The sequence below is a fragment of the Phyllobates terribilis genome, unplaced genomic scaffold (genome assembly GCF_046119375.1).
Source record: "Phyllobates terribilis strain yellow unplaced genomic scaffold, ASM4611937v1 Scaffold_11__3_contigs__length_659146591, whole genome shotgun sequence".
Taxonomy (NCBI): domain Eukaryota; kingdom Metazoa; phylum Chordata; class Amphibia; order Anura; family Dendrobatidae; genus Phyllobates; species Phyllobates terribilis.
In genome coordinates this window covers 549873507-549898831 of record NW_027362771.1, presented here as the reverse complement: position 1 = coordinate 549898831, position 25325 = coordinate 549873507, and the positions used below count along the sequence as shown (strand labels likewise).

Here is a 25325-nt window from a genome sequence, read left to right as displayed (position 1 = left end):
ATACAGGATCCAAACTTTGGTTCTAGGAATAAGGATACAGGAACAGAACCTAGGGCTCAGGATACTGGACCTGGGCAAAGAAGTGGAGCTCAGTCTATGGGTCAAAAACAATTGCCAAGAACACAACCAGGCAAACAGTGTTTTGCTGTGGGTCTCACGAGGGTCATAAACTAGAGGTAGAGACACAGGATAAAAGGTAGATGATGCAGACCTGGATAATAGGGTACAAGAACAGATTCAGAGATCAAGATGCAGGTAGAGGGTCACAAGTTTATTCCCCAACAGCACCTAACCTTATACTCCAAAGGGTCCCTTATCTGCAAAAGGTTTTCGTGTACAAGCACAGTCCAGAGTTAGGGCACCTAATCCCATATGACAATCTAAGGTCAGGTTTATTTGTATTTTTTCTCATTTGGACTGCATGCATTTTTGGTCTGTGTCCCAGTTTTTATAGCCCATGTAATTTTTCTCCCCCGAAACTTCTCCCATCAAATACTCAGTGAAAAACGGACAGCACTCAGATCATCAAAGGATGGAATCCAAGCCTTTTGTTTTTTTTCACTGACCCATTCACTTGAATGGGTGACTTTGATCCAAACAGGACCAGACCCCTTATTTTTTGGACTATAGATTCGCCAAAAATTAACATGTCTGCATTCTGTCCGTATATTTAAACGGACATGTACGACAAAGACCGATGTGTGAATAACGGGCACTGAGGTCAGTGAACAGGTGATTTAAGTACCCAAATAGGTGAGCGAGGTTAACCCCTTGCAGAATTGTTAAAGGTATGCGTTGTACAGTTTTTTTTTTTTACATAATCAACCACTGAGAACGGATTACTGTAACAAATGCCGGCATTGCCTTTGTGCTGAATACAAATGTTTCTGGCATAAGACGTTACAGAGATCAAGGAATGTAGAATACAAGGACGGGGAATCTGTTCTACATTCCAAACAGTAACAGTGATCCAGATGGAGGACAGCAGGAAGTAAGAGAAGCAGATGGAGGCCTGGAAGTACAGTATCCTTTCATTATTCCTTCTCCTCCCTATGAGATCCGCTCCTACAATTGGAAGTGAACCACGGTGTGAATATAATAGGCCAGTCCTTATAAAATACACACCTTGGCCCCAATTCATCACAGCGATTATGGCAGAATTCTGGTGTAAATCACTTTGAAAAGTTGCAAAGTTTTTCACAATTCGAAATTGAGAAAAAATGTTGCGACTTTTGGCCTTTCCACAACAGTTTCACTAAAATGGGTAAAGCTGGGGCACGATGCTACAGCTATAATTCATGAAGAGCTGGGTCATTCCTTAAGAAAAAGATCTTACTCCAGTCCTTGACTGGAGTAGTATGTGTTGTAAGGTGCAGGAGTAATAGGAGTATCTGACTCCAACACACCCCTTTATCAAAACTGGAATGAACAATCTTGGTGAATTGGGGTCTATGTGGGGAAAAGTATGTGCCCCCTCCACATTACTAAAGGAGCTTTTATGGCATCCCAATGTAAATCCATAGACATTAATGCGGAGTCGGTCCTCCCATTGCAGCTATAACGGCTTTGCCTTTTCTGGGAAGACTTTCTATAAGATTTTGAAGGCGTCTGTGGGAATTTTTGCCCATTGATGCAGAAAACCATTTGTGAGGTCAGACGCTGATGTTGGAGGAGAGGCCGGACTTGTAATCTCCGATCTAGTTCATCCCAAAGGTGTTGGATGGAGCTGAGGTCCGGGCTCGGTGTGGCCGGTCATGTTCTTCCACCAAATTCCCCTAACCAGGTCTGTATGGATCTTGTGCACTGGGCACAATCATGGGGAACAGAAAATGGCCTTCCCCAAACTGTTCCCACAAAGCTGGAAGCTACAATTGTCCACAATATGCTGAAATATTAAGATTTTTCTTCACTGGAATTAAGTGGCCTCAGTTGACCCCTGGAAACCACCCCCATAGCGTCATCCCTCCTCCACCAAACTCTACAGTTGGCACAATGCAGTCAGGGGGTAACGTTCCCCTGGCATTCACCAAACCCGGACTCCTCCATCAGATGACAGAGAAGTGTGATCCGTCACTGCAAGGAAACACGTCTCCTCCAGAGTCCAGTGGTGGCGGCTTTACACCACTCCATCCGACGCTCGGCATTGTGCTTGGTGATGTATGGCTGCATGTAGCTGCTCGGCCATGAAGCTCCCGGCGGGGGCGCAGTGTTTGCGCTGATGTTATACCAGAAGTCTGGACTTATGGAGCCAGCAGGGTGTTGGTGACTTTTCTGCCCTCTGCTCCTCAGCACTCGGCCCCCCGCTCTGTATCTCACAGGTGATGGAGGAAGATTTAGGCGGAAAATAATGTCATGAACGGACTTGTTACACTGGCGACTCCTATTACAGGACTGCGCTGGTATCAGTGAGCTCTGCACCACCGGCTGTTCTGTCACGTTAGTAAACACTGATGGCATGGCGGGGGGCCGGAGGTTATACACTGGGGCCGGATTTTATGCAGCAAGGGTGAGGAGACGGATTTTATACTAGCGGGGGGCCACCGGGAGCGATGTCACACAGCAGGTGCCATCTGTGTCACACAGCCAGCACCTGCCACTAACAGCACAGAGAGAAGCCAGCACCGATCACTGCTGTTTACTTATCCTTTTCTCTAAGGGCAGCATTTATGTAGCTCTAACATGGAGGAGTGTCCATTCAAGGAGTCGAAGGGTGCCAATAGTTTGCCATTACTGTCGGGGGCTGCATGAAGCCCACCATTGTGGACGGGAACATAAAAAAGTTATGGCTCCTGGAAAAAGCGAAGGGAAAAAAAAATCACAAAAAAACATAAAGCCACCCGGTGAGGAAGGGGTTACCATTATGAGGGCATTCTTTTTCTTTCTTTGCTTTCCAATTGATAAATGGTTATAATAATGACAGAACACATTTTCCATCCTCTGATCTCAGTCGGCATCTAATGCGATCTATAACATTATCTGTAGCAGAGCCAAGTAAATAGAAACCATCTGTTATTCTTTTGTACATAGGAAACGGGGGAGAAGCCTTGAAGCCAGTGATTCCCATGGTGCTTCCGGTCACAGGGAGGCGCTGCGGGCTCACACGCGTTTTCACCGTCCCAGGACTACATTTCCCGGCGGGCCTAGCGCGGAGCGGAAGTGTCGTCCGGCAGTGACGTCATTGCTGTCTGTCTGGTTACAGGGAGCATGCGGTGAGCAGCAGCAGGTGAGCTGTGCTTCCTGTGTACTGGGGGTGTATGGGGGCGCTGTATAGAGAGCAGTGTGATGTCAGGCCTCTGTATAACGCTGCATTATCCGCAGTCATATGAGGAAATGCTGCATGTGGAGGTGCTGGGCGACTTGTGGCTGCAACGTGGCCAGTGCTGTCATGGCATGATGGGAGTAGTAATGTCCTGCTAGTCAGAGTGCTGTGCTAGACTTATTAGTGCAGTGTTCTCCAAACTACTGGTCCCAGCATGCCCAGATTCTGGGATTATCCTTTAGGAGAGCTAAAGATGAGGCATATTGATATCCAGCATGCCCAATCTGTATCTGGTTGGCCTGCCGACTAGCAGGTGGGGTCAGTATTCCAGGACATCCCCTTTAAATAAATAAATATATAATTAGCTATTGAACCCGTTCTAATCCCGGGTGGCAAGCATTTTTATTGGTATATGGCCCCCCATCCTGGTATTTGTTCTCCCCAATCCTGTTATGTGCTGCCCCCATCCTATCCTGGTATGCATGGCACCCCCTCATCCCCTCAATCCTGGTATGCATGGCACCCCCTCATCCCCTCAATCCTGGTATGCATGGCACCCCCTCACCCCCCCCCAATCCTGGTATGCATGGCACCCCCTCATCCCCCCAATCCTGGTATGCATGGCACCCCTCATCCCCCTCAATCCTGGTATATATGACCCTCTCATCCCCCCAATCCTGGTATGCATGGCACCCCCTCATCCCCCCAATCCTGGTATGCATGGCACCCCCTCATCCCCCCAATCCTGGTATGCATGGCACCCCCTCATCCCCCCAATCCTGGTATGCATGGCACCCCCTCATCCCCCCAATCCTGGTATATATGACCCCCCTCATCCCCCCAATCCTGGTATATATGACCCCCCTCATCCCCCCAATCCTGGTATATATGGCCTCCTTATCCCCCCAATCCTGGTATGTATCGCACCCCTCATCCCTATCATGCTGCTCACATACAAAAAAATAAACACTTATACTCACCTTTCTTCCCTGTGCTCCAGCACTGCTTCCCGTTCTGCCGGAGGAGTGCGGCGTCGGAGTACGCGCGTGCCCATACCGCGCTGTCCGGCGCCATTTTGCTGAAGACACATTGCAAATGTGTCTTCAGTAAAATGGCGCTGGATAGCGCTATGCGCATGCGCCGATTCCGATGCCTCACTCCTGCCTCGGTCTCCGGCCAGAACAGAGGGGCCGCGGCAACGCTCCTCCGGGTCAGGCAAGTATGTAAGTATAGTGCCGGAGATCGCGGTATACGTTCAGTGCCTACACATACCATGATCTCCGGCGCCATACACTCCTCTTACCTGTAACAGCTCCAAGCGTTCTTCTGTCGGGAGCCAGACTGCGCAGGCGTGTCACGACTGCGCAGTCTATAAAGGCTTCAGACGGTTATATTATAGATAGATAGATATATATTTATATAGGCATTGTGGGCAGACACATCCTTACACCGATACGGTAACATGGAGGCTTTGATTGATTTTCTATTATCAACCAACTTCATCCTTTTCTGCATTTCCCAGGATGTCTGACGGGAAGAACGATCACACTCCTGGTGTCCCCAGGTCCACAATCGGGGGAGCCAGGGGTCTGGTTGGGCGCAGACCTTCAGCACCTCTCACGCCAGGTCGGCTTCCTTCCATCCGCTCTCGGGATCTCACCCTTGGAGGTGTCAGGAAGGTGCGTGCAGTCTGTGATTCTGCCTCATAGAGGAGGAAATCCTACATTTATGTTCAGGAACGTCAGAGTTCTGCAATGAGAAATGTCTTCTCCAGAGTGGGATCTACCGAAAAACTGTTTCAGAATTTGGAGGAAGAGGAGGCTCATCATCGGGAGAGAGTGTTAGGCCATGTGCACACAGAGGTTTTTTTGATAATTCTCTTTTGGAGTCGGTCCGTTCCAAAAAAAAAAAAATGAAAGAAAAAGCCTATGAAGTCAAAAATTCTCCTAATCACTTCTATTGTCGATCCGCTTTCCTGCTCATATGTTCGGTCTTTTGAGTGTTTTTTTTTTTTTTTTTTTTTTTACTTTTCAAATTTTGAAAAAACACTTAATTGGGGAGAAAAAGAAAATGAATGCATGTCACTTCTTTGCAGCATCTCCAGATGGAATCCGCTCCAAACTAGGCTGTGTCCAATCAGGAGGCTGCAAAAAAAGGTTTCAGAAAAAAAAACAAAACTTCAAAATTGCGTAAGGAAATGAAAACTCCTCCAAAAATTCCCAAAGGAAGGAGCAGTTTCCATTAGAAAACTTGTTTTGACCACCTAAAAAAACAAAACAAAAAACAACCTCTGTGTGCCCATGAGCCTTATTTTAAAGGGGTATTCCCATCTCCCAATAAGTAGTAGGTTTACTAATAATAACAACCTAATTGGAGGTATATTCTAATTTTATCAGAAGAACTGTACTAAATTTCTATGTCACTTTCCACATGTGCAGGGCATTGCAATAGCTTAGGAAGTTGCTAGTGGACACAACCATGGATATTCAAGCTACTTCAATGCCCTGCACATGTGGTAAGTGACATAGAAATTTAGTACAGTTCTTCTGATAATAACCTAATTGGAGGTATATTCTAATTTTATTATCAGAAGAACTATACTACATTTCTATGTCACTTACCACATGTGCAGGGCATTGGAGTAGCTTGAATATCCATGGTCATGTCCACAAGCAACTACCTAAGCTACTGCAATGCCCTGCACATGTGGTAAGTGACATAGGTTATCAGAAGAACTATACTACATTTCTAATTGGAGGTATTTTCTACTTTTATTATTATTATACCTGCTACATATTGGGATAGGATCTTGTAGATGGGAATAGCCCTTTAATTCCTGGCCTAAATATATATCAATAATTGTTTTTCTTGAGTCCTTATCGCGTACAGTGCCATCAGGGGATCATGCGGGTACGGCATTTATACGGCTGTGTTTGACAACTGGGCTGGTGCGGGATTAGAGACTTCAGTGATCACGACTAATCATAGCATCCAACTAGTATCAACAAATCAGAGGGGCGCCATTTCTTCTACCCACGTTACCCCCTATCACAGGGCAGTACATGGCCCAAGTAAGGTCTCTGGGACTTTTTACATCAAGATCTACTGTTATTTGAGGGTAAAAAAAAGCTAGACCCCATAATTAAAAGAGATCCAGACCCCCTAAACTAATTTAAATCCCATATCAGACTCCTAAAATTGTCACACTCCAATCAAGACCCCTAAAAAATAATTAAACCCCATAAACCTCTAAAGTGAATCGGACCCTCAATCCCTAAAATAATTAGATCCCATACCAGACCGCTAAAACTACAGTAATTCGATTTGAGATGAGACCCATAAAAATAATCGGACCCAAAACCAGACCACTAGAATTGATCAGACACCGACCCTGAAATATAACCGAGCTCCATTCTAGATCCCTAAAATAAATTCCGACTCCTATTTCATGTATTGTGTACGTATTTTATCTTTGTGCTCCTCCTGGACCGATACAGGGGTAACGTGTACGATCTGTATTCAGTGATGATTGTCCCATTACTGAGATAGGAGATGACAGTTGGTGCTTCTAAAATTCTTTGGAGGAGGAGCTAGAAGCGGAAACCACAGTTACAGTTCTCCATAGAACATTACAAGCACCAACTGTTTTCTCCTATCTCAGCAATGGGAAAGTCTTCTTCACTGAAGACACATTTTCCCCATGAATTAAGAAGTTCGAAAATGAAAGATCAGTCTAGGAGGAGAAAGAAGCAGATTTCTCCATTAAAATATATTACAAAGTTTCTTATTTTCACCTGTATTAATGATTTATGGGTGGAAAAGAAAGTTGGTTACGCTTTTAACCCCTTCACGACGCGGCCAATTTCCTTTTTTCCGTTATTTTTTTTCATCACCTTTTCCCCAGAGCCATAACTTTTATTTTTCTGTCCACGTAGACATATGAGGGTTGTTTTTTACAGGACGAGTTGTACTTTTGAATGACACCATTATTACCACATAGTGTACTGGAAAATGAAAAAAAAATCCAAGTGCCGTGAAATTGTGAAACCCCCCCCCCCCCCGCAATTCTGACATTTTTGGGAACTGTTTTTATGGTGTACATTTTTTGGTAAAATTGACCTCGCAATATGATTCTCCTCATCAATACGGCGATACTAAACATGTCCAGTTTTTATTATTACTTTAGTGGTAAATAAAAGAAAAATCAGAAGTTTGCAAAAAATATTTTTTTTGGGGTTGTCGCCATTTTTCGAGACCCGTAACATTTTTATTTTTCGGCCGATGGAGCTGTGTGACGGCTTATTTTGTGCAGGGCGAGACACAGTTTTTATTAATACCATTTCGGGATAGATGTGACGTTTTGATCGCTTATTACAGTCTTTTTCATGGAAATGCTGCAACCAAAAAACACTTCATTTTTTTGCCGTTCTAGAATTTTGTTGTGTTTACCGATCAGGTTAATTGTTTTTATATTTTGATAGATCGGACTTTTCTGAATTCTGCGATACCACATTGTAATTTTTTTTTAATATCTTTATTTTCAGTGTAGTTAAAAGGGGGCTGAATTGAACTTTTTAGGGTTTTTTTTTTTTTCTTCAAACTTTTTACATATTTTTTTTTTTTTTTTTACTTTTCACTGTGATCCCTTGTGCTATATACAGCGATGCCACACCTGTACGGCGGATGTCATAAAGGGGTTAAGTAATAATATTTTTCCTGTATGTTATAACTTTAGGTCACTGCAGTAATATTTACAATAATATAATACTGATTATAATGTTTTCCTTTTTTCTCTACAGAAAACATTTGCTCCCAATATCATTGGCAGGAAGATAAAAGAAGAGTAAGGATCTGCCCGTGCCCCTGTGTCCTCCTGCTCCCCTTTATGTTTACTAATCCTTTAATTTACACTTATGTTTCTCTGAAAATAATTCTGGCAAAACCTCTCACATGATGTTAATTTTTCCCCCTTAGGCTAAGATCACACGACTGCTCAATTTATTGGACCGGTCACATCCGCAAATTGCGGGCACGGCTGACTCCGAGTGCAGCGCCTTATGCTCGTCCGTATAGTGGAAGGGTGCAGGGCTGTGCGCTATTTACTGAGGCTTGCGAAAGTACTCACCCCCTTTGGCTTTTTCCCTATTTTGTTACAATACAACCTGTGTGTAAATATTTTTGTAATCCGATTTGTGTGTGATGCATCAGCACTAAGTAGTCTAAGTTGGTGAAGTGAGAAAAATATAGGAATAAATTAAATGTATGGGATCACATAAATAAAAATTGGCATGTGCATATGTATTCACCTCTTTTGCCATGAAGCCCCTAAAAATTTCTGGTGCGAAGAATTCCCTTCATAAGTCCCATGCTTAGTGATAGGAAGTCCACATGTGTGCATTCTAAGTGTCACATGTCGGTCAGTATATACACTTTCCCTTTTCTGAAAGGCCACAGAGGCTCCAAACAACACCATGAAGACCAAGGAGATCTCCAAACAACACCATGAAGACCAAGGAGATCTCCAAACAACACCATGAAGACCAAGGAGATCTCCAAACAACACCATGAAGACCAAGGAGATCTCCAAACAACACCAGTGAGGGACGGACAAAGTTGTTGAGAAGTGTAAGTCAGGGTTGGGTTATAAATAAATATCCCAATCTCTGATGATCCCCCGGAGCACCATCAAATCCATTATCATCAAATGCAAAGGGTACTACAACAAACCTGCCACCTGCCAGGAGAGGGCTGCCCACCAAAACTCTCAGCCCGGGCAAGGAGGTCATTAATCAGAGAGGCAGCACAGAGACCAAAGGTAACCCTGAAGGAGCTGCAGAGTTCCCAAGCAGAGACTGGAGTATCTGTCCATACAACCACAATAAGCCATACACTCCATAGAGGTGGCCTTTATGGAAGAGTGGTCAGAAAAAAAGCCTTTACTTACAGAAATTGTAAGGCTCGTTTTGAGTTTGCCAAAAGACATGTGGGAGACTCCCTAAATGTATGGAGGAAGGTGCTGTAGTCAGATGAGAGCATAACGTAACTTATTTGCCCACCAAGGTAAGCGCTATATATCTCGCCAAACCAACACCGTTCATCACCCCAAGATCACCATCCCCAGAGTGAAACATGGTGGTGGCAGCATCATGGTGTGGGGATGTTTTTCAGCACCAGGGACAGGGAAAATGGTCTGAGTCGAAGGGAAGATGGATGGTGCGAAATACATGGATATTCATGAGCAAAACCAGTTTGTCTGTCAGTAATTTGAGACTGGGACGGAGGTTCACCTTGCAGCAAGACAATGACCCAAAGCATACTGCTAAAGCAGCACTCGAGTAGTTTAAGGGGAAATGTGTAGATGTTTTGGAGTGGCCTAGTCAAAGCTCAGACCTTAATCCAATTGAGAATCTGTGGTCAGACGTGAAGATTGCTGTTCACCAGAGGAAACCATCTAACTTGAAGGAGCTGGAGCAGTTCTGCCTTGAGGAATGGGCAGAAGTCCCAGTGGTAAGATGTGGAAAGCTCATAGAGACTTATCCAAAGCGACTTGCAGCTGCAATTGCCGCAAAAGGAGGCTCTACAAAGTACTGGCTTTAGGGGGGTGAATAGTTATGCACACTGAAATTTTCAGTTATTCTGTCCTATTTGTTTGCTTCACAATAAAAAGAAAACCAAATTGTCACAGTTGTCGGCATGTTCTTTACATGAAATTATGTAAACCCTGAAAAAACAGTGAAATTCCAGGTTGTGAGGTAGCAAAATATGAAAAATGTCAAGGGGGTGAATACTTTCGCAAGCCTCTGTACATGCATTAGTGTGATCCGTAATTAGTCAGACTAGAGCATGCAGTGATTTTTTTTTCACAGACCATGTGAATACGCACGTAGGCCAACATTGGGTTTGTGTGCTGTCACTGACCGAAAATAAGATGTGTGAATGTATCCTTAGTAGTTAATGCGCGATGGGCCGCTGGCCCAAGAATTGTTTTGTGCCTGACTGTGAGGACATGGCTTCGGCTGGCTACAGACCAAAGAGAAGGGTCTTCCATATTATAAAAAAAGTTAAATTAACCCCTTTATCCCCGAGGGTGGTTTGCACGTTAATGACCAGGCCAATTTTTACAATTCTGACCACTGTCACTTTATGAGGTAATTACTCGGGAACGCGTCAACGGATCTCCCTGATTCTGAGAGTGTTTTTTCGTGACATATTGTACTTCATGATAGTAGTAAAATTTCTTCGATATCACTTGCGTTTATTCGTGAAAAAAAAAGAAATTTGGCAAAAATTTTGAAAATTTAGCAATTTTCAAAATTTGAATTTTTATGCCCTTAAATCAGAGAGATATGTCACACAAAATAGTTAATAAATAACATTTCCCACATGTCTACTTTACATCAGCACAATTTTGGAACCAAAATTTTTTTTTGTTAGGGAGCTATAAGGGTTAAAAGTTGACCAGCGATTTCTAAATTTTCCAACAAAACTTACAAAACCATTTTTTTAGGGACCACATCACATTTGAAGTCACTTTGAGAGGTCTTTATGACAGAAAATACCCAAAAGTGACACCATTCTAAAAACTGCACCCCTCAAGGTGCTCAAAACCACATTCAAGAACTTTATTAACCCTTCAGGTGCTTCACAGGAATTTTTGGAATGTGGAAGAAAAAAATTAACATTTAACTTTTTTCACAAAAATGTTAATTTAGACCCCAATTGTTTTATTTTTGCAAAAAATGGACCTCAAAATTTGTTGTGCAATTCCTCCTGAGCACGCAGATACCCCATATGTGGGGGAAACCACTGTTTTGGCGCACGGCAGGGTTCGGAAGGGAAGGAGCCTCATTTGACTTTTTGAATGGAAAGTTTGCTTGAAAATTAGCGACGCCATGTTGCTTTTGGAGAGCCCCTGATGTGCCTAAACAGTGGAAACCAGCACCCCACCCCACCCCCCAGTGACACCATTTTGGAAACTAGCCTCCTCAAGGATTTTATCCAGGTGTATAGTGAACATTTTGAACCCAGAGGTACGACACAGAATTTGATAACATTAGGTCATCATATTGAATAAGTTGTCATTAGTCTTGAGCGGAAGTGCTCGCAACTTGAGTTTGCATCGGGTACTCAGGTATGCATCATGTATTGCGTGTGCTCGAGTCCCTGCCCGCATGTTTCACGGTTATTAGACACCCAAAAAAAACAATATGCTGGGATCACTCTTGCATGGCAGGCAATCCCCACAAGGTTTTTTGGCTGTATAACAGCTGCAAAACATATGGGGCGGAGACCCGAGCATGTCACTCGAGCACCCGCTATACTCAGTGCATACCCGAGCACCCGATGCAAACTCAAGTAGCGAGCACTTGCGCTCAACATTAGTCGCCATGTCGTCATCATTTTTTTTTCTTTACTTTTGAAAAAGTCCCAACCCCAACCCTAACCCTAGCACAACCCTAACTCTAGAGTTTATTTTTTACACCATTCCTCGTGTGGTATAAGTGATTAGACGACTTTATTCTTCGGGTCGGTGTGATTACAGCAATACCAGATTCATATGGGGTTTTTATGATTGACAGCTGTCACACACTATAAGACGCTTTTTTTTTTTTTTTTTTGTAAAGACTAGTTTTTGCATCGCCATATTTTGAGAGCTATAATTTTTCCATATTTCGGCCGGCAGAGTCATGTGATGGCTTGTTTTTTTGCGGGACAAGTTGACATTTTTATCGGTACCATTTTCAGGCGCGTGACATTTTTTGATCGCTTTCTATTCTGATTTTTGGGAGGCAGAATAAACAAAAACCAACAATTCCAGAATTGTTTTTTTTTTTTTTTATTATACTGTTCTGCGTGTGGTAAAATTGATAAGGCAGCTTTATTCTTCGGATCAGTATGATTACAGCAGTACTACATTTATATTAGTTTTTTTATGTTTTGGCACCTTTACACAATAAAAATTTTTGTAGAAAAAATATTTTTTTGTATCTCTTTATTCTGAGAGCTAGAACTTTTTTATTTTTTGGCCGATGGAGCCGTATGGCGGCTTGTTTTTTGTGGGACAAGATGAAGTTTTCAGCGGTACCATTTTTATTTGCATTTGTCTTTTTGATCGCGTTTTATTGCATTTTTTGTTTGGCGGTATGATGATAAAGCATGGTTTTTTTGCTTTGTGTGTTTTTTTTTTTTTTTTTTTACAGTGTTCACTAAAGGGGTTGATTAGTGGGACAGTTTTATAGGACAGGTCATTCCAGACGCTGCAATACCAATATATGTACTTTTTATTGTTTTTTTTTTTTTCCACAATAATAATTATTTATGGGTACAATATATTTTTATTTTTTTGGATTATTTTTTTCATTAATATTTATACAATTTTTTTTTTCACATTGATTCTTTTTTTACTTTCACACCTTGTCCCATTATGGGACTTTCACATTTTATTTTCAGATTGCCTGAATAGCATAGAGAGCAGCAGCAGCATCCCTGTGCTATACAGGCTGTCACTGCTGCAGAGGGAGAAGATACTTTGGTCATGCACTGCTCATGACCAAAGTAACATTCTGCCTCCTGGTGACCCGGATGTTGTCATGACGACATGGGGTCATCATGGCAACATCCGGGAGCCGCGGCACACAGCGTTAGACGCCAGCAGGAGAGGGGAGTATCAGTGATAACCTCCCCTTGCTCCTGCAATGCTGCGATCGACTTCGATCGCAGCATTGAGGGGTTAATGTGCAGGACCGCTCCCTGCACATAGTCACAGCTGACACCCGGCAGCAATTGTCCCGCACCGCTTGTGTGCGGGCGCGATCGCCATATGACCTAATAGTACGTCATTGGTCCAATCGGTCCAGGTCACCATGACGTACTATTAGGTCACACGTTAGAAAGGGGTTAAAATCAAAGCCACAATAACCTGAATTAAAATTCCCCCAAAATTCAAGAATGAGGGCAGCAGTATTTACCTGCCCAGGTCTCAGAACTAATGCATCAAACCCATATAATAAAGATGGCCATTTCATGAAGGGGGTGATTGCTTAGTATTAAAATTGCACACAAAAAAAGGCTTGTATAGGGCGCTGGTCACACACAGGTAGTGCACAGTGCGGGAGGAGTCGGGAAGTTTGGTCAGGTAGGAGGCTGCTTTCAGTACTCCTGTCCGTTTGACTGCTGGAACAGCTAACATACCATGTGTAGTATTGGTGATTCTATTGCAAGGGAAACCAAAGTTAAAGAGATTGTCTGTTCTTAGATACATTGATGATATATCCTTTGGATTTCTTAACAAAATGGGGGATCTGCATGTTTATTTTTCTTCATTCACTACTATGGGAGTTTCAAAAATAGCCAAGCATGTACCGAGGATCTGCCATAAATGTCTAGAAAGGGAAAACCCCTTTAAGCGCGAGATCTTGAAAATTACGCGGAATAAGTGTATTAGTAATTTGCAAAACTTTTCATACTTAAAACTGTAAATCTCTTTAAGGCTACAGTGGAGGAGTGAAGGAAATAATTATTTGATCCCTTGCTGTTTTTGTACGTTTGCCCACTGACAAAGACATGAACAGTCTATAATTTTAAGGGTAGGTTAATTTTAACATTAAGAGATAGAATATCCCCAAAAAATCAAGAAAATCAAATTTTATAAATTAGATAATTTTATTTGCATTTTGCAGTGAGAAATAAGTATTTGGTCCCCTACAAACCATTATGAGTTCTGGTTCCTACAGACCAGTTAGACGCTCCTAATCAACTTGTTACCTGCATTAAAGACAGCTGTCTTACATAGTCACCTGTATAAAAGACTCCTGTCCACAGACTCAATTAATCAGTCAGACTCTAACCTCTACAACATGGGCAAGACCAAAGAGCTTTCTAAGGATGTCAGGGACAAGATCATAGACCTGCACAAAGCTGGAATGGGCTACAAAACCGTAAGTAAGACGCTGAGTGAGAAGGAGACAACTGTTGGTGCAATAGTAAGAAAATGGAAGAAATGCAAAATGACTGTCAATCGACATCGATCTGGGGCACCATGCAAAATCTCACCTTGTGGGGTATCCTTGATCATGAGAAAGGTGAAAGATCAGCTTAAAACTACGCGGGGGGAACTTGTTAATGATCTCAAGCCAGCTGGAACCACAGTCACCAAGAAAACCATTGGTAACACATTACGCCTTAAAGGCTTAAAATCCTGCAGTGCCCGCAAGGTCTCCCTGCTCAAGAAGGCACATGTGCAGACCCGCCTGACGTTTGCCAGTGAACACCTGGATGATTCTGTGAGTTATTGGGAGAAGGTGCTGTGGTCAGATGAGACAAAAATTTAGCTCTTTGGCATTAACTCAACGCGCCGTGTTTGGAGGAAGAGAAATGCTGCCTATGACCCAATGAACACCATCCCCACTGTCAAGCATGGAGGTGGAAACATTATGTTTTGGGGGTGTTTCTCTGCTAAGGGCACAGGACCACTTCACCGCAGCAATGGGAGAATGGATGGAGCCATGTACCGTAAAATCCTGAGTGACAACCTCCTTCCCTCAATAAGAGCATTGAAGATGGGTCGTGGCTGTGTCTTCCAGCAAGACAAATTACCCAAAACATACAGCCAAGGCAACAAAGGAGTGGCTCAAAAAGAAGCACATTAAGGTCATGGAGTGGCCTAGCCAGTCTCCAGACCTTAATCCCATAAAAAACTTATGGAGGGAGTTGAATCTCCGTTTTGCCAAGCGACAGCCTCAAAATCTGAATGATTTAGATATGATCTGCAAAGAGGAGTGGACCAAAACTCCTCCTGACATGTGCGCAACCCTCATCATCAACTACCAAAAACGTGTGACTGCTGTGCTTGCCAACAAGGGTTTTGCCACCAAGTATTAAGTGTTTGCCAGAGGGATCAAATACTTATTTCTCACTGCAAAATGGAAATACATTTATCAAATTTATATAATTTTGTGGATTTTTTTGGGGATATTCTATCTCTCAATGTTAAAATTAACCTACCCTTAAAATTATACACTGTTCATGTCCTTGTCAGTGGGCAAACTTACAAAAACAGCAAGGGATCAAATAATTATTTCCTTCACTGTATGTGCACACGTTGTGTTTTTGTAGCGTTTTGTTTTTTCCCCATGTTGAAAATATGCAGCATTTTACAGCACCAGCAAAGTGAATTAGTTTTTTGAAGTCTTATGCACACACAGCTTATTTTTTTTTCCTTGCCGATTCATTTCCTGTAGAAGATTTCACCCATACTAATGAGCGGGGAAAAAACGCAACAAAAAACACATGTAAAAAAAACACCCTTTTTTTTTTTTTTATCTGTCGACACATCTGGATTTGCAGTATTATTTTCTGCTGCAAATCCTTAGAAATTAGAAATAAATATTTTTGCCTACGCTAATTATTACTATGACTATTGTGTTTTTTTTTTTTTTTTTTTTTCCTTTTTACAATAAAGGCCGAAAGAGGAGGTATCTGTGAAAGTCGAGCGGGCAGAACGCAACAGAGACCGACGCGATGGATCGGGCAGAGGACGCGGGAGGCCACAAGTCATCCAGAGTCACTCCATCTTTGAGCAGGGTCCAGCAGAGCAACTGAAGAAGAAAAGTAAAGAATTGTTAAGAAAGCCACACAATTCTGTGACCATAAGACGTGTGGATTGAGAGCTCTTTTTTTTTCAGTTTTCCAATGTTGCTTTTGCTTTGTCTGTAGCTGCATGGGAAGGACCCTCTGATTCTGGAGACCTCGGACCCTCGCACATCATCAACATAAAAAGGGAAAAAAGGGAAACCGAGGAGGAGACCAAACAGATCCTCTTAATGTTGGAAAATGACAAGGTATCGGGAGGCTCCGTCTGTACAGCGCGGATGGCTTACTTGGACGTTACTGGTCCTTGTGGTTCCTGACTCATCTCTCTTCCACTCCTTAGTTTTTAGATGACCCAGGATTGAGAAACGATGCCCAGAATCGGCCCGTACAGCTCCCACTTGCCCACTCAGGTTGGCTTTTCCGAGATGAAGAGGAGGAAGAGGACACAAAACCCATGAAGGATGTACTCAAAGAAGAAAAGATGGAAGTGGAGCCTTCTACTGTCAAAGGTAGGAGTATATTTTGGCCTTTGACTCCAGTTGTAAGAGATCGTCTAATGCTCAGTGTGTAAAAGTTTGTCAGGTGTGGAAAAATGCTGCAAAGTAAGAATGCTTTAAAGAAAAAAATAGAAGATCCAAGATGTTTGGAACAACCTCCCTGCCGAGTTCCTTCACTGTATCTAGAAGGGCAGAGCCTTGTTCTCCAGTTTAGGAAAGTCCCAATGGTCTGACCTTTCCTTTGGATACGAGATACATTTTAAGGGTTGCTGACTGTCCACCACCTTCGTTTTCCTCTTCACAGTGAAGGAAGAACCTATGGAAGATGATGAGGGTATGCTAAAGACTGGTGTTCCACCAAGCAAAGCTCCAGCAGTGAAGAAGCCACCGGAGAAAAAGGACATATCTCTTCCGGAGTTACTGGAATCTCTGCAGGTCTCTGGAGAAGACGCTTTGTTCTTCATGCAGCTCCCGGACACTCTTCCAGGACAGCCGCCTACCCAGGACTCCCGACCTGTCCGGACTGAAGTGCAGGGCGAGGATGGCCACATGCTACTAGTGAAGGACAAAAGCCAGGTACGTAGGTAGCTGTGCACATATTAGATGCCCCCCCACCCTAATATACGTGCTTGTTCAAAAGGATGAATGGGCATGATATTCCAGAAGGATGGGATAGGTTAGAGGTGAAAAGTAATCCCGTCTCTGGGTGGGAGGAAATATGTGGCCAACTTAAAGGAGTTGTACACGTTAAGCTGCTGCTCTCGTGGTCCCTCGGGCTTGGTTTTCTGCAGCGATGATGTGCCACGTAATTACTGCAGCCAGTGACCTCATGAATCATGTGGATGTATGGCACCATCTCTGGAGTAACCTTTTTTTATTGGACAATGCCTTTAACGCCTTTACCACCTCGGATTTTCCATGTTTGCGTTTTCGTTTTTTGCTCCCTTTCTTCCCAAGCCATAACTTTTTTTTTAATTTTTCCATCAATATGGCCATGTGAGAGCTTGTTTTTTTGCGGGACGGGTTATACTTTTGAACAACACCATTCATTTTGCCATATATTGTACTGGAAAACTGGAATACAAATTCCAAGTGTGATGAAATTGCAAAAAAAGTGCAATTCCACAATTGTTGTTTTGTTTAAAAAAAAAAAAAAAAAAGCCATTTTCCGAGACCCATAGCATTTCTATTTTTCGGGATCTGGGGTGGTGTGAGGGCTAATTTTTTCTTGCGCACCGAGCTGACGTTTTTACTGATACCATCTTGGGGTAGTTACGATGTTTTGATCGCCTGCTATTGCATTTTATTGCAGTTCTGCGGCAACCAGAAAAAACTTCATTCTGGCATTTTTATTTTGCTTTCTTGTTACGCCGCTTACTGATCGGATTCATTCTTTTTATATCTGATAGATTGGGAGTTTCTGAACACAGCGATACCAAATGTTTTTTTTTTTTTATTGGGGCAAAAGGGGGGTGATTTTTACTTTTTTAGTATTTTTTAAAACTTTATTTTCTACTTTTTTCTTGCTTCAATAGTCTCCTTAGGAGACTTGAAAAGAAAAGCAATATGGAATTTTTTGGTGATGGCAAAAAAAAAGTGGCCAAACCCTTTAACTTCCCAAATGGCCTCTATGGGGCAAGTGTGTACGGATGCTGAATATGTGCGTGCAGCATTGTGCCTTCTGTCTGTGACTACCGGTCGTCATTGTCTGTAGCCGCCCATAGGACGGCCCTATAGCGTACGCCACTGGCCCATAGACTCACAGCCCCCCATGTCCGTTGCATCACTGTAATGAGTCTTTGTATTTCTGGTGCACTAATTAGAATCAGTCATGGTAAATGTTGGCTCGCTGTTACCTCCGTCACGTCTGTTCTCTAATAATAGGAGGCAAATGCGGCAGATGACAGCTGCTCCCTGAATGATCTGTCTGAGGGTCAGATCGGGAAACTAGTGATGAGAAAGTCGGGCAAGGTGCAGCTCATCCTGGGCAAGGTCACTCTGGATGTCAACATGGGGACATCCTGCTCCTTCCTTCAGGTAAGAACAATTATTCCAGCAAAATTGTGTTAACTAAAAAAAAAATCTTCTCAAAATATAAATATACAAATAATAAAAAAAAAAAAAAAGGGGGTCGTCCGGGCACACTCTCCTGTCCGACGCGAGATTGGCCATGGCGGGATGTAACTTCACTTGGCAAGCAAGTATCATACATGGTTCCTAACGGGACTTGCTGAAGCATTTGCCATTATATCAGATCGTACCCAGACTGCCTCCTTAAACCAAATTTTTCAGGTTGGACTGGGCACACGATGTAATAGTGGCTGCATAGCGGAATAAAACTTTTTTTTTTTTTCAATTATGACTGTCCATTGTGTTATTAGCAATTGAATATTTGGCATCTAATGAGTTAAGTCCAAGGGGGTGTTATCAGACAGTTTTCACTGGGGGGGGCTTGTCCTTCAGCCTCCTGTATGACACTGACCAATCACATGCAAGTAGCAACATAGAAGTGCAGAAAGACTTGTGATGATGTCATCAGGGTCGCGTGACCTGAGTCTACAGGTCCTGCCAGCCAGACTAAATCAGAACTGAAGAGTGAACTTATTTCCGCCGGCTTTCAGTTATTGGGCATGCAGGGAGCAATTACCGTCATCGCTCAAGGCATCACTCACTATACTGTGAGGGGGCGGATCTTAGGACGTCCCGGCACTTTGACAGCTCGCTCTGCACAAAGCTGTCAATCAAAGTGCCTGGGCATGCTTATATACATCACTCACAGTATAATGAGTGGCGACCATAGCCGCCCAGTACCCGCCCCCATGACTGAAAGCCGGCAGCTCTTGGGACCCCCCCCATGACTGAAAGCCGGCAGCTCCTGAGAGGAAATAACCTCCTTTTCTCCTAGTAGCTGGGTAACATTTTAATGCTACTTAGGTGCAGATATAGAAGCAATCTGGAGGGAAGTAGGTTTTCTGAGGTGACAGGTTCCCTTTAAGAAAAGCCATTAAACAAAGGATCCTATAGTCTTCTGTAGTTTCCTCTGTACAGAGCGTAGCACGCCGGCTCGTGTTGTGCTCCACTGTTCAGCGCTGCGGACAGGATGAGTCACATCCAGGTAACAAAGCTCAGCTCGTTACCATGTAATTAGCAGATGGCCGCGCATGTGACATTAACATGTCATGGAAAGTCCGTGGGATCTCCCGAGTCCCCTCTGCAGGGGGATTACATTTTCGGCTGGGGGGGGCTGTTCTCTGCTCATAGACGTGGACTCAGTGTCTCCTGTCGCTTCCCTTGCAGGAGCTGGTGGCGGTCAGTGTCGGGGAGGCTCGCAGAGGAGAGATGATGGTGCTGGGACACGTTCAGCATAAACTCGTCTGCTCACCGGACTTTGCGTCTCTTCTGGAGGGACGTCACCGCTGATCTTCCCCGGAGAAGGACTGCATTATACACCACAGACCGCGCCATGACGGGCCCGGCACTTGGGATGGAGCAGCGTTAGCTTCTGGTGGCACAATCGTTATCTTTGGCCATCTTATTTAATGAACACTGTGTTAGGTGAAGGGGGTGATATTGGGACCCCCTGTGTGTATGTGACTTTCTCTGTAAATATCAGGGCGCACAACAGCGCCTCTGAGATGGAGTGTGAGAACCTGCTGGATGGCTGTAAAGTGTAATTTATTAAAGTGGACACATGGTGAGACACCGGGTGTAAGTTCTTGGATACATGTTTGTATATTTTCCAGACGGCATTTTTTTTTGGTCTTTATCAGACTTTGCTGGAGGTAGGAGAATGCAGTTGCACTTGCAGCCTGATGTCTGCGGGGGCACTACAGTCACTCTCCCATATAAGAATTGCAGTATTTTAAAAATCACGTGGTTCCTGGTGTTAAACTCAGTCTTTGACTGCCTAAATTGATTTACAGCTCCTCAGTGTCATTCCTCTGCTGAACCTCCTTCACGTACCTGGCCTGACTGACAGCTCCTCATTGTCCTTCCTCCCTGCAGAATCTCCACCTATCTAGCCTGACTGACAGCTCCCGAGTGTCCCTCCTACCTGCTGAATCTCCTTCACCTATCTAGCCTGACTGACAGCTCTTCAGTGACCCTCCTCCCTGCTGCTGAATCTCTGCCTATCTAGACTGACAGCTCCTCGCTGTCCCTCCTCCCTGCTGCTGAATATCTGCCTATCTAGACTGATTGACAGCTCCTCAGTGTCCCTCCTCCCTGCTGCTGAATCTTCACCTCTCTAAACTGACTACACCTCAGTGTTCCTCCTCCCTTCTGAATCTCCACCTATCTAGCCTGACTGACAGCTCTGGAGTGTCCCTCCTACCTGCTGCTGAATCTCTTCCTATCTAGACTGATTCCCAGCTCCTCAGTGTCCCTCCTCCCTGCTGCTGAATCTCCACCTATCTAGACTGATTGATTGACAGCTCCTCAGTGACCCTCATCCCAGGTGCTGCTGAATCTCACACTACTCCGTACAAGCTGCAGTTGACATCCTGGTTAGGTAAGACTCTTGGACTTATGAGCTCTCTCACTCTACAGGTGGACTAATAAAATGCTTATTTTGATATCAGCATTACACAACCATTCTTGATATGGATTTTTACAGTAAGTACACCAGCTTCATCAGGTCCGGGAGATCTATTCAGCAATATTTCCAATTTGTAGTGTGAAATCTGCTAACCGATCAGATTGACATTCTGACACCTGACCATGGTAGAGTCTCATGGTAAGGTAGATCTATAAGTAAAACGTGTCCGATTTCGATTCAGCTCGCCAATCCAAGTCTATGGGTGAAAAAAATTGGACATCACTCGGATGACATCAGTGACTGATGAAGGTGGAGACATTTTTTTTTTTTATTTATTATTCTTCACATTCTAGAGAATCAGATCCCACTGATCAAACTCTTATCAGGGTGTGATTAATATAATTGTTCCGATTTTTCTCGGATGTGGAGAAAAATCAGATATGTGCAGAGCCCCAAAGAGTAACATAAAAGACGCTGTGTGAACAGAGCCAAAACCTGATGGTAAAATCTGTCTGTTCAGGACTGCGCCATTTTCCCTCCGTTCCTGACCAGGCACATTTTTTTTTCCTCATTCAGATATTTGTGATTTTTGTATTTTTATTTAGTGACACATGGGTAATTTTTAAGGTTTCTTTTTTTTTTTCCAATTTTAGACGATATCGATCAGACGATAAAGGAAACATTTTTTTTTTTTTTACTTTTTATGACCCCAAACGACCATTAAAATACATTTAAAATTGGGTTCTCTTTTCTGTAACAATTATTATTTTTCTTTTATATTACACTGTTTAATTTTTATTTTTTTAATGGAGGTTAGTAACAGCAAATCAGACTATGTATTTTTTATTAATTTATTTTTTATTTCACATATTATGCCATCCCTCCCCCTAAATATCATAAAGGACCTTTTGAGGATATTTCAACATTTTTAAATAATTTTTATCTGATTTTCCCTGTAACTGGGGCTGGTGTATAGCCCCAGTTACAGAGGAAATTCAGCCTCCAGGCCAGCAGAGCCGACTGGGTCTCCCAGGACCCGAAGCTCCTGTTCCCTCCCTGCACACAGTGATCCCTGCTCTGTATACACAGTACTAGTGCTGTATATTCAATGGTCGCAGAGACGGTAATGAACCCTCTCTGCTTTCTCTATGTGGAGTCTGGCTGTGTCTGACAGACTGCTCCTGGCTCCCTCAGCTGCTCTACTATGCAGTGATGGTTTTGATCATCATTGTAGAGCAGAACGCGCCGACCTCCCGGATCTTTAAAGTCTTATGGGTGGTCCGGATGTAGTTACATATATACAGCAGTCTTCAGCTGTGATGAAACTACAACTCCCAGCATGCCTTGATCTGTAAAGTTCAGTGTGGAGTTGCAGAGTTGGCGAGCCGCAGGTTGCCTGATGATCCCACCGGCTGTTGTATATGTGATGATTTACTGAAAAACTCCGCTGCAGAGCAAGAGCGGGGAAGGTTTGCTGATTATTTCCAGCGCTTTCTATATCTCTTGTTCCAAAAACCGCCTACTGGAACTTGGCAAAGCTTGCGTGACATTTCAGACATTATTTTAGGATCGCTTATAAGGTTAATCTCATCGCTCTGCAACAATTTTTACAATCTCTGTATATTTATCACGCCTTATTTTTAGGGTGTGATGGAGTTTACTCCCTAGTCACAAACGCCAGGAATAGCGCCATATGGTCTGCTGTGGTGGTGATTGGTACTACAGCTCAGTCCCATACAGGAAAGTGGATGCAATACCAGGGACGGCCACTACAAAATATATGGCGCTGTACCTGGTAAACAATGTGGGGTATGATCCCTTTAACCCCTTCACGACATGCTCCGTACATGTACGGTCGACGTTCATAGCAGATGCTCACTTTTGTTACACATAGCAGGGCTGAAGTCCCGCTATGTGTAGCACAGGCGAGCGGAAGGTCAGTGTTCGCATTCAGTCAACGTGGTAAAAACAAAAAACAATTGTGGAATTGCACTTTTTTTTACAATTTCACCGCAGTTGGAATTTTTCCCCCGTTTTCCAGTACACCATATGGTAAAACCAATGATGGCGTTCAAAGGTACAACTCGTCCTGCAAAAAAAAAAAAAAATAAGCCCTCACACGGCCATATTGATGGAAAATTAAAAAAGTTATGGCCCTGGGAAGAAGGGGAGCAAAAAACGAAACCGCAAAAAGCCAAGGTGGTGAAGGGGTTAAACCACAACATGTTTTACTATTCTGTTATGGTACAGGCTCAAGAGGTGAGCCTGCGCCGTCCCTGCTGTGTAATACAGCCTGCACCTGCCCCTCCTAGCTCCAATCACTGCTGTCTTACATGCTGCTGTCAATCTCTGAGGTCATTTAAAGGGGTTGATCTTAAAATATCTAACCTCTCTTCACTTACTGTTTCGGGGTCCAAGGCCGAGTCTCCGCCGCTGTTTGGTATTGGCTGCAGCCAATCAGTGAGCTCAGGCGGCATTCTCCCTTCAGAGCCACTGAGCTCACTGATTGGCTGCAGCAAATACCGGACACTGGGAACAGCAATAGAGACTGATCGCTGGACCCGGGGAGGGTGAATAAACGTCAGTTTGATATTTTATAACAAACTGGAGATGAGGATGAAGATGTTTTCATAAGGAACACAGCCCCTTTAAGTGGAACGACCCTGCCCCTCCAGCCCACCATGATGGCATCAAGCAAAACTACAAATCATCTCCGAAATAAACGGAAAAATAGGGGAGAAGGGAAGGAAAAACAATCTGACCCTACAGGGCCCTTGCAGAACTACAACTCCCAGCATGCACTGTGTCATAAAATCCTGGCTGCCAGCAGACACCACCAGGGGGAGCTCAGCCGGATTTGAACACCAACCTATCACCCATCATCACTGAGCGCCCCCTAGTGGCTGTCTACGCCCTTTCCGAGCGCTCTGGACGCTTCTATCCTCCGCCCACACAAATTAACGCCCCCGCGGACCAATGAGGATCGTGCTCTGTGTGAGTGAAGGTTTCGCTGGCCAATAGGAGGAAAGACTAGGCGTATCACGTGACCGACGCCAACGGGCGCCCGTTAGAAGTGACGCTGACGGCCTAGAGCGGGGATCTCTGAGGTAACTGTATTACTGTAACCGCCATTAGCGGTCTGAGAAGCTACCCACGCGTGATAAGGCACTGCTGTGGACCCAACTGTACATAACCTTATTACAGGGGCACGCATTCTGCGCCCTGAGGTTTCTCAGCCTGTATGCACCTGATGTTGTGACGTCATTGCATCACTTGAATTGGTGGGGGAGGGTCCTGCACTGTATAGCGAGGCCTAGGGCTGATACTGAGCCCCTGGATTAACAGGTTGTCCCAGGCCTAAAAGTTGTTAAAGGGCTTGTCCACAATATTTTGTATTACAAAAAGCCCTGGGGTGGTTTAAAAAAATAAAAATAACACAAAAATATCTTCACCTCTGAGTGCCCATCCCCCTCCCTGCCTCTGCCCAGTTGCCATCGCATGTATTGTGCCCCCCCCCAAACCCACTGAAAGCTAATAATGCCTCCTCCCCAAGTAATAATGACTCCGCTTTTGTGCTGCTACCAGCAAAGAATAAAGTTTATCCCAGTCCTCGTCTTCCCCGTATACAGAGCCGTTCAGTCCTCTTCTTCCCCCCGCATACAGACCCGGTCAGTCCTCTTCTGCTCCCCCGCATACATAGCCGGTCAGTCCTCTTCTTACCCCGCATACAGAGCCGTTCAGTCCTCTTCTTACCCCTCATACAGAGCCGGTCAGTCCTCTTCTGATAACCCCCCCCTGCATACAGAGTCGGTCAGTCCTCTTCTTACCCCGCATACAGACCCGGTCAGTCCTCTTCTGCCCCCCGCATACAGAGCCTTTCAGTCCTCTTCTGCCCCCCGCATACAGAGCCTTTCAGTCCTCTTCTGCCCCCCACATACATAGCCGGTCAGTCCTCTTCTGCCCCCGGCATTCAGAGCCGTTCAGTCCTCTTCTGCCCCCCCGCATACATAGCCGGTCAGTCCTCTTCTTACCCCGCATACAGAGCCTTTCAGTCCTCTTCTGCCCCCAACATACATAGCCGTTCAGTCCTCTTCTGCCCCCGGCATTCAGAGCCGTTCAGTCCTCTTCTGCCCCCGGCATTCAGAGCCGTTCAGTCCTCTTCTGCCCCCGGCCTTCAGAGCCGGTCAGTCCTCTTCTGCCCCCCCCCCCCCCGCATACATAGCCGGTCAGTCCTCTTCTGCCCCCCCCCGCATACATAGCCGGTCAGTCCTCTTCTGCCCCCCCGCATACATAGCCGGTCAGTCCTCTTCTTACCCCGCATACATAGCCGGTCAGTCCTCTTCTGCCCCCCACATACATAGCCTGTCAGTCCTCTTCTGCCCCCGGCATTCAGAGCCATTCAGTCCTCTTCTGCCCCCGGCATTCAGAGCCGTTCAGTCCT

General features: G+C 44.3%; 2 protein-coding genes across 2 annotated transcripts in view; both read left to right on the top strand.

The window, feature by feature from the left end:
* Positions 1-3067: 3067 nt before the first annotated feature.
* POLR3D (RNA polymerase III subunit D) lies at positions 3068-20047 on the top strand. The gene is made up of 9 exons (XM_073654044.1): positions 3068-3223; positions 4782-4938; positions 8059-8102; positions 15720-15868; positions 15974-16098; positions 16191-16359; positions 16652-16923; positions 18232-18384; positions 19645-20047. Exons 2-9 carry the CDS (start codon positions 4783-4785, stop codon positions 19765-19767), a joined length of 1191 nt encoding a protein of 396 aa, XP_073510145.1. The 5' UTR covers positions 3068-3223; position 4782; the 3' UTR covers positions 19768-20047.
* Positions 20048-23488: 3441 nt separating this feature from the next.
* Positions 23489-25325, top strand: part of PIWIL2 (piwi like RNA-mediated gene silencing 2) — a 151124-nt gene continuing 149287 nt past the window's right edge. Inside the window, exon 1 of the mRNA XM_073654043.1 lies at positions 23489-23991. The gene's annotated coding sequence lies outside the window, so the exon portion shown is untranslated. The remainder of the gene's footprint in view (positions 23992-25325) is intronic.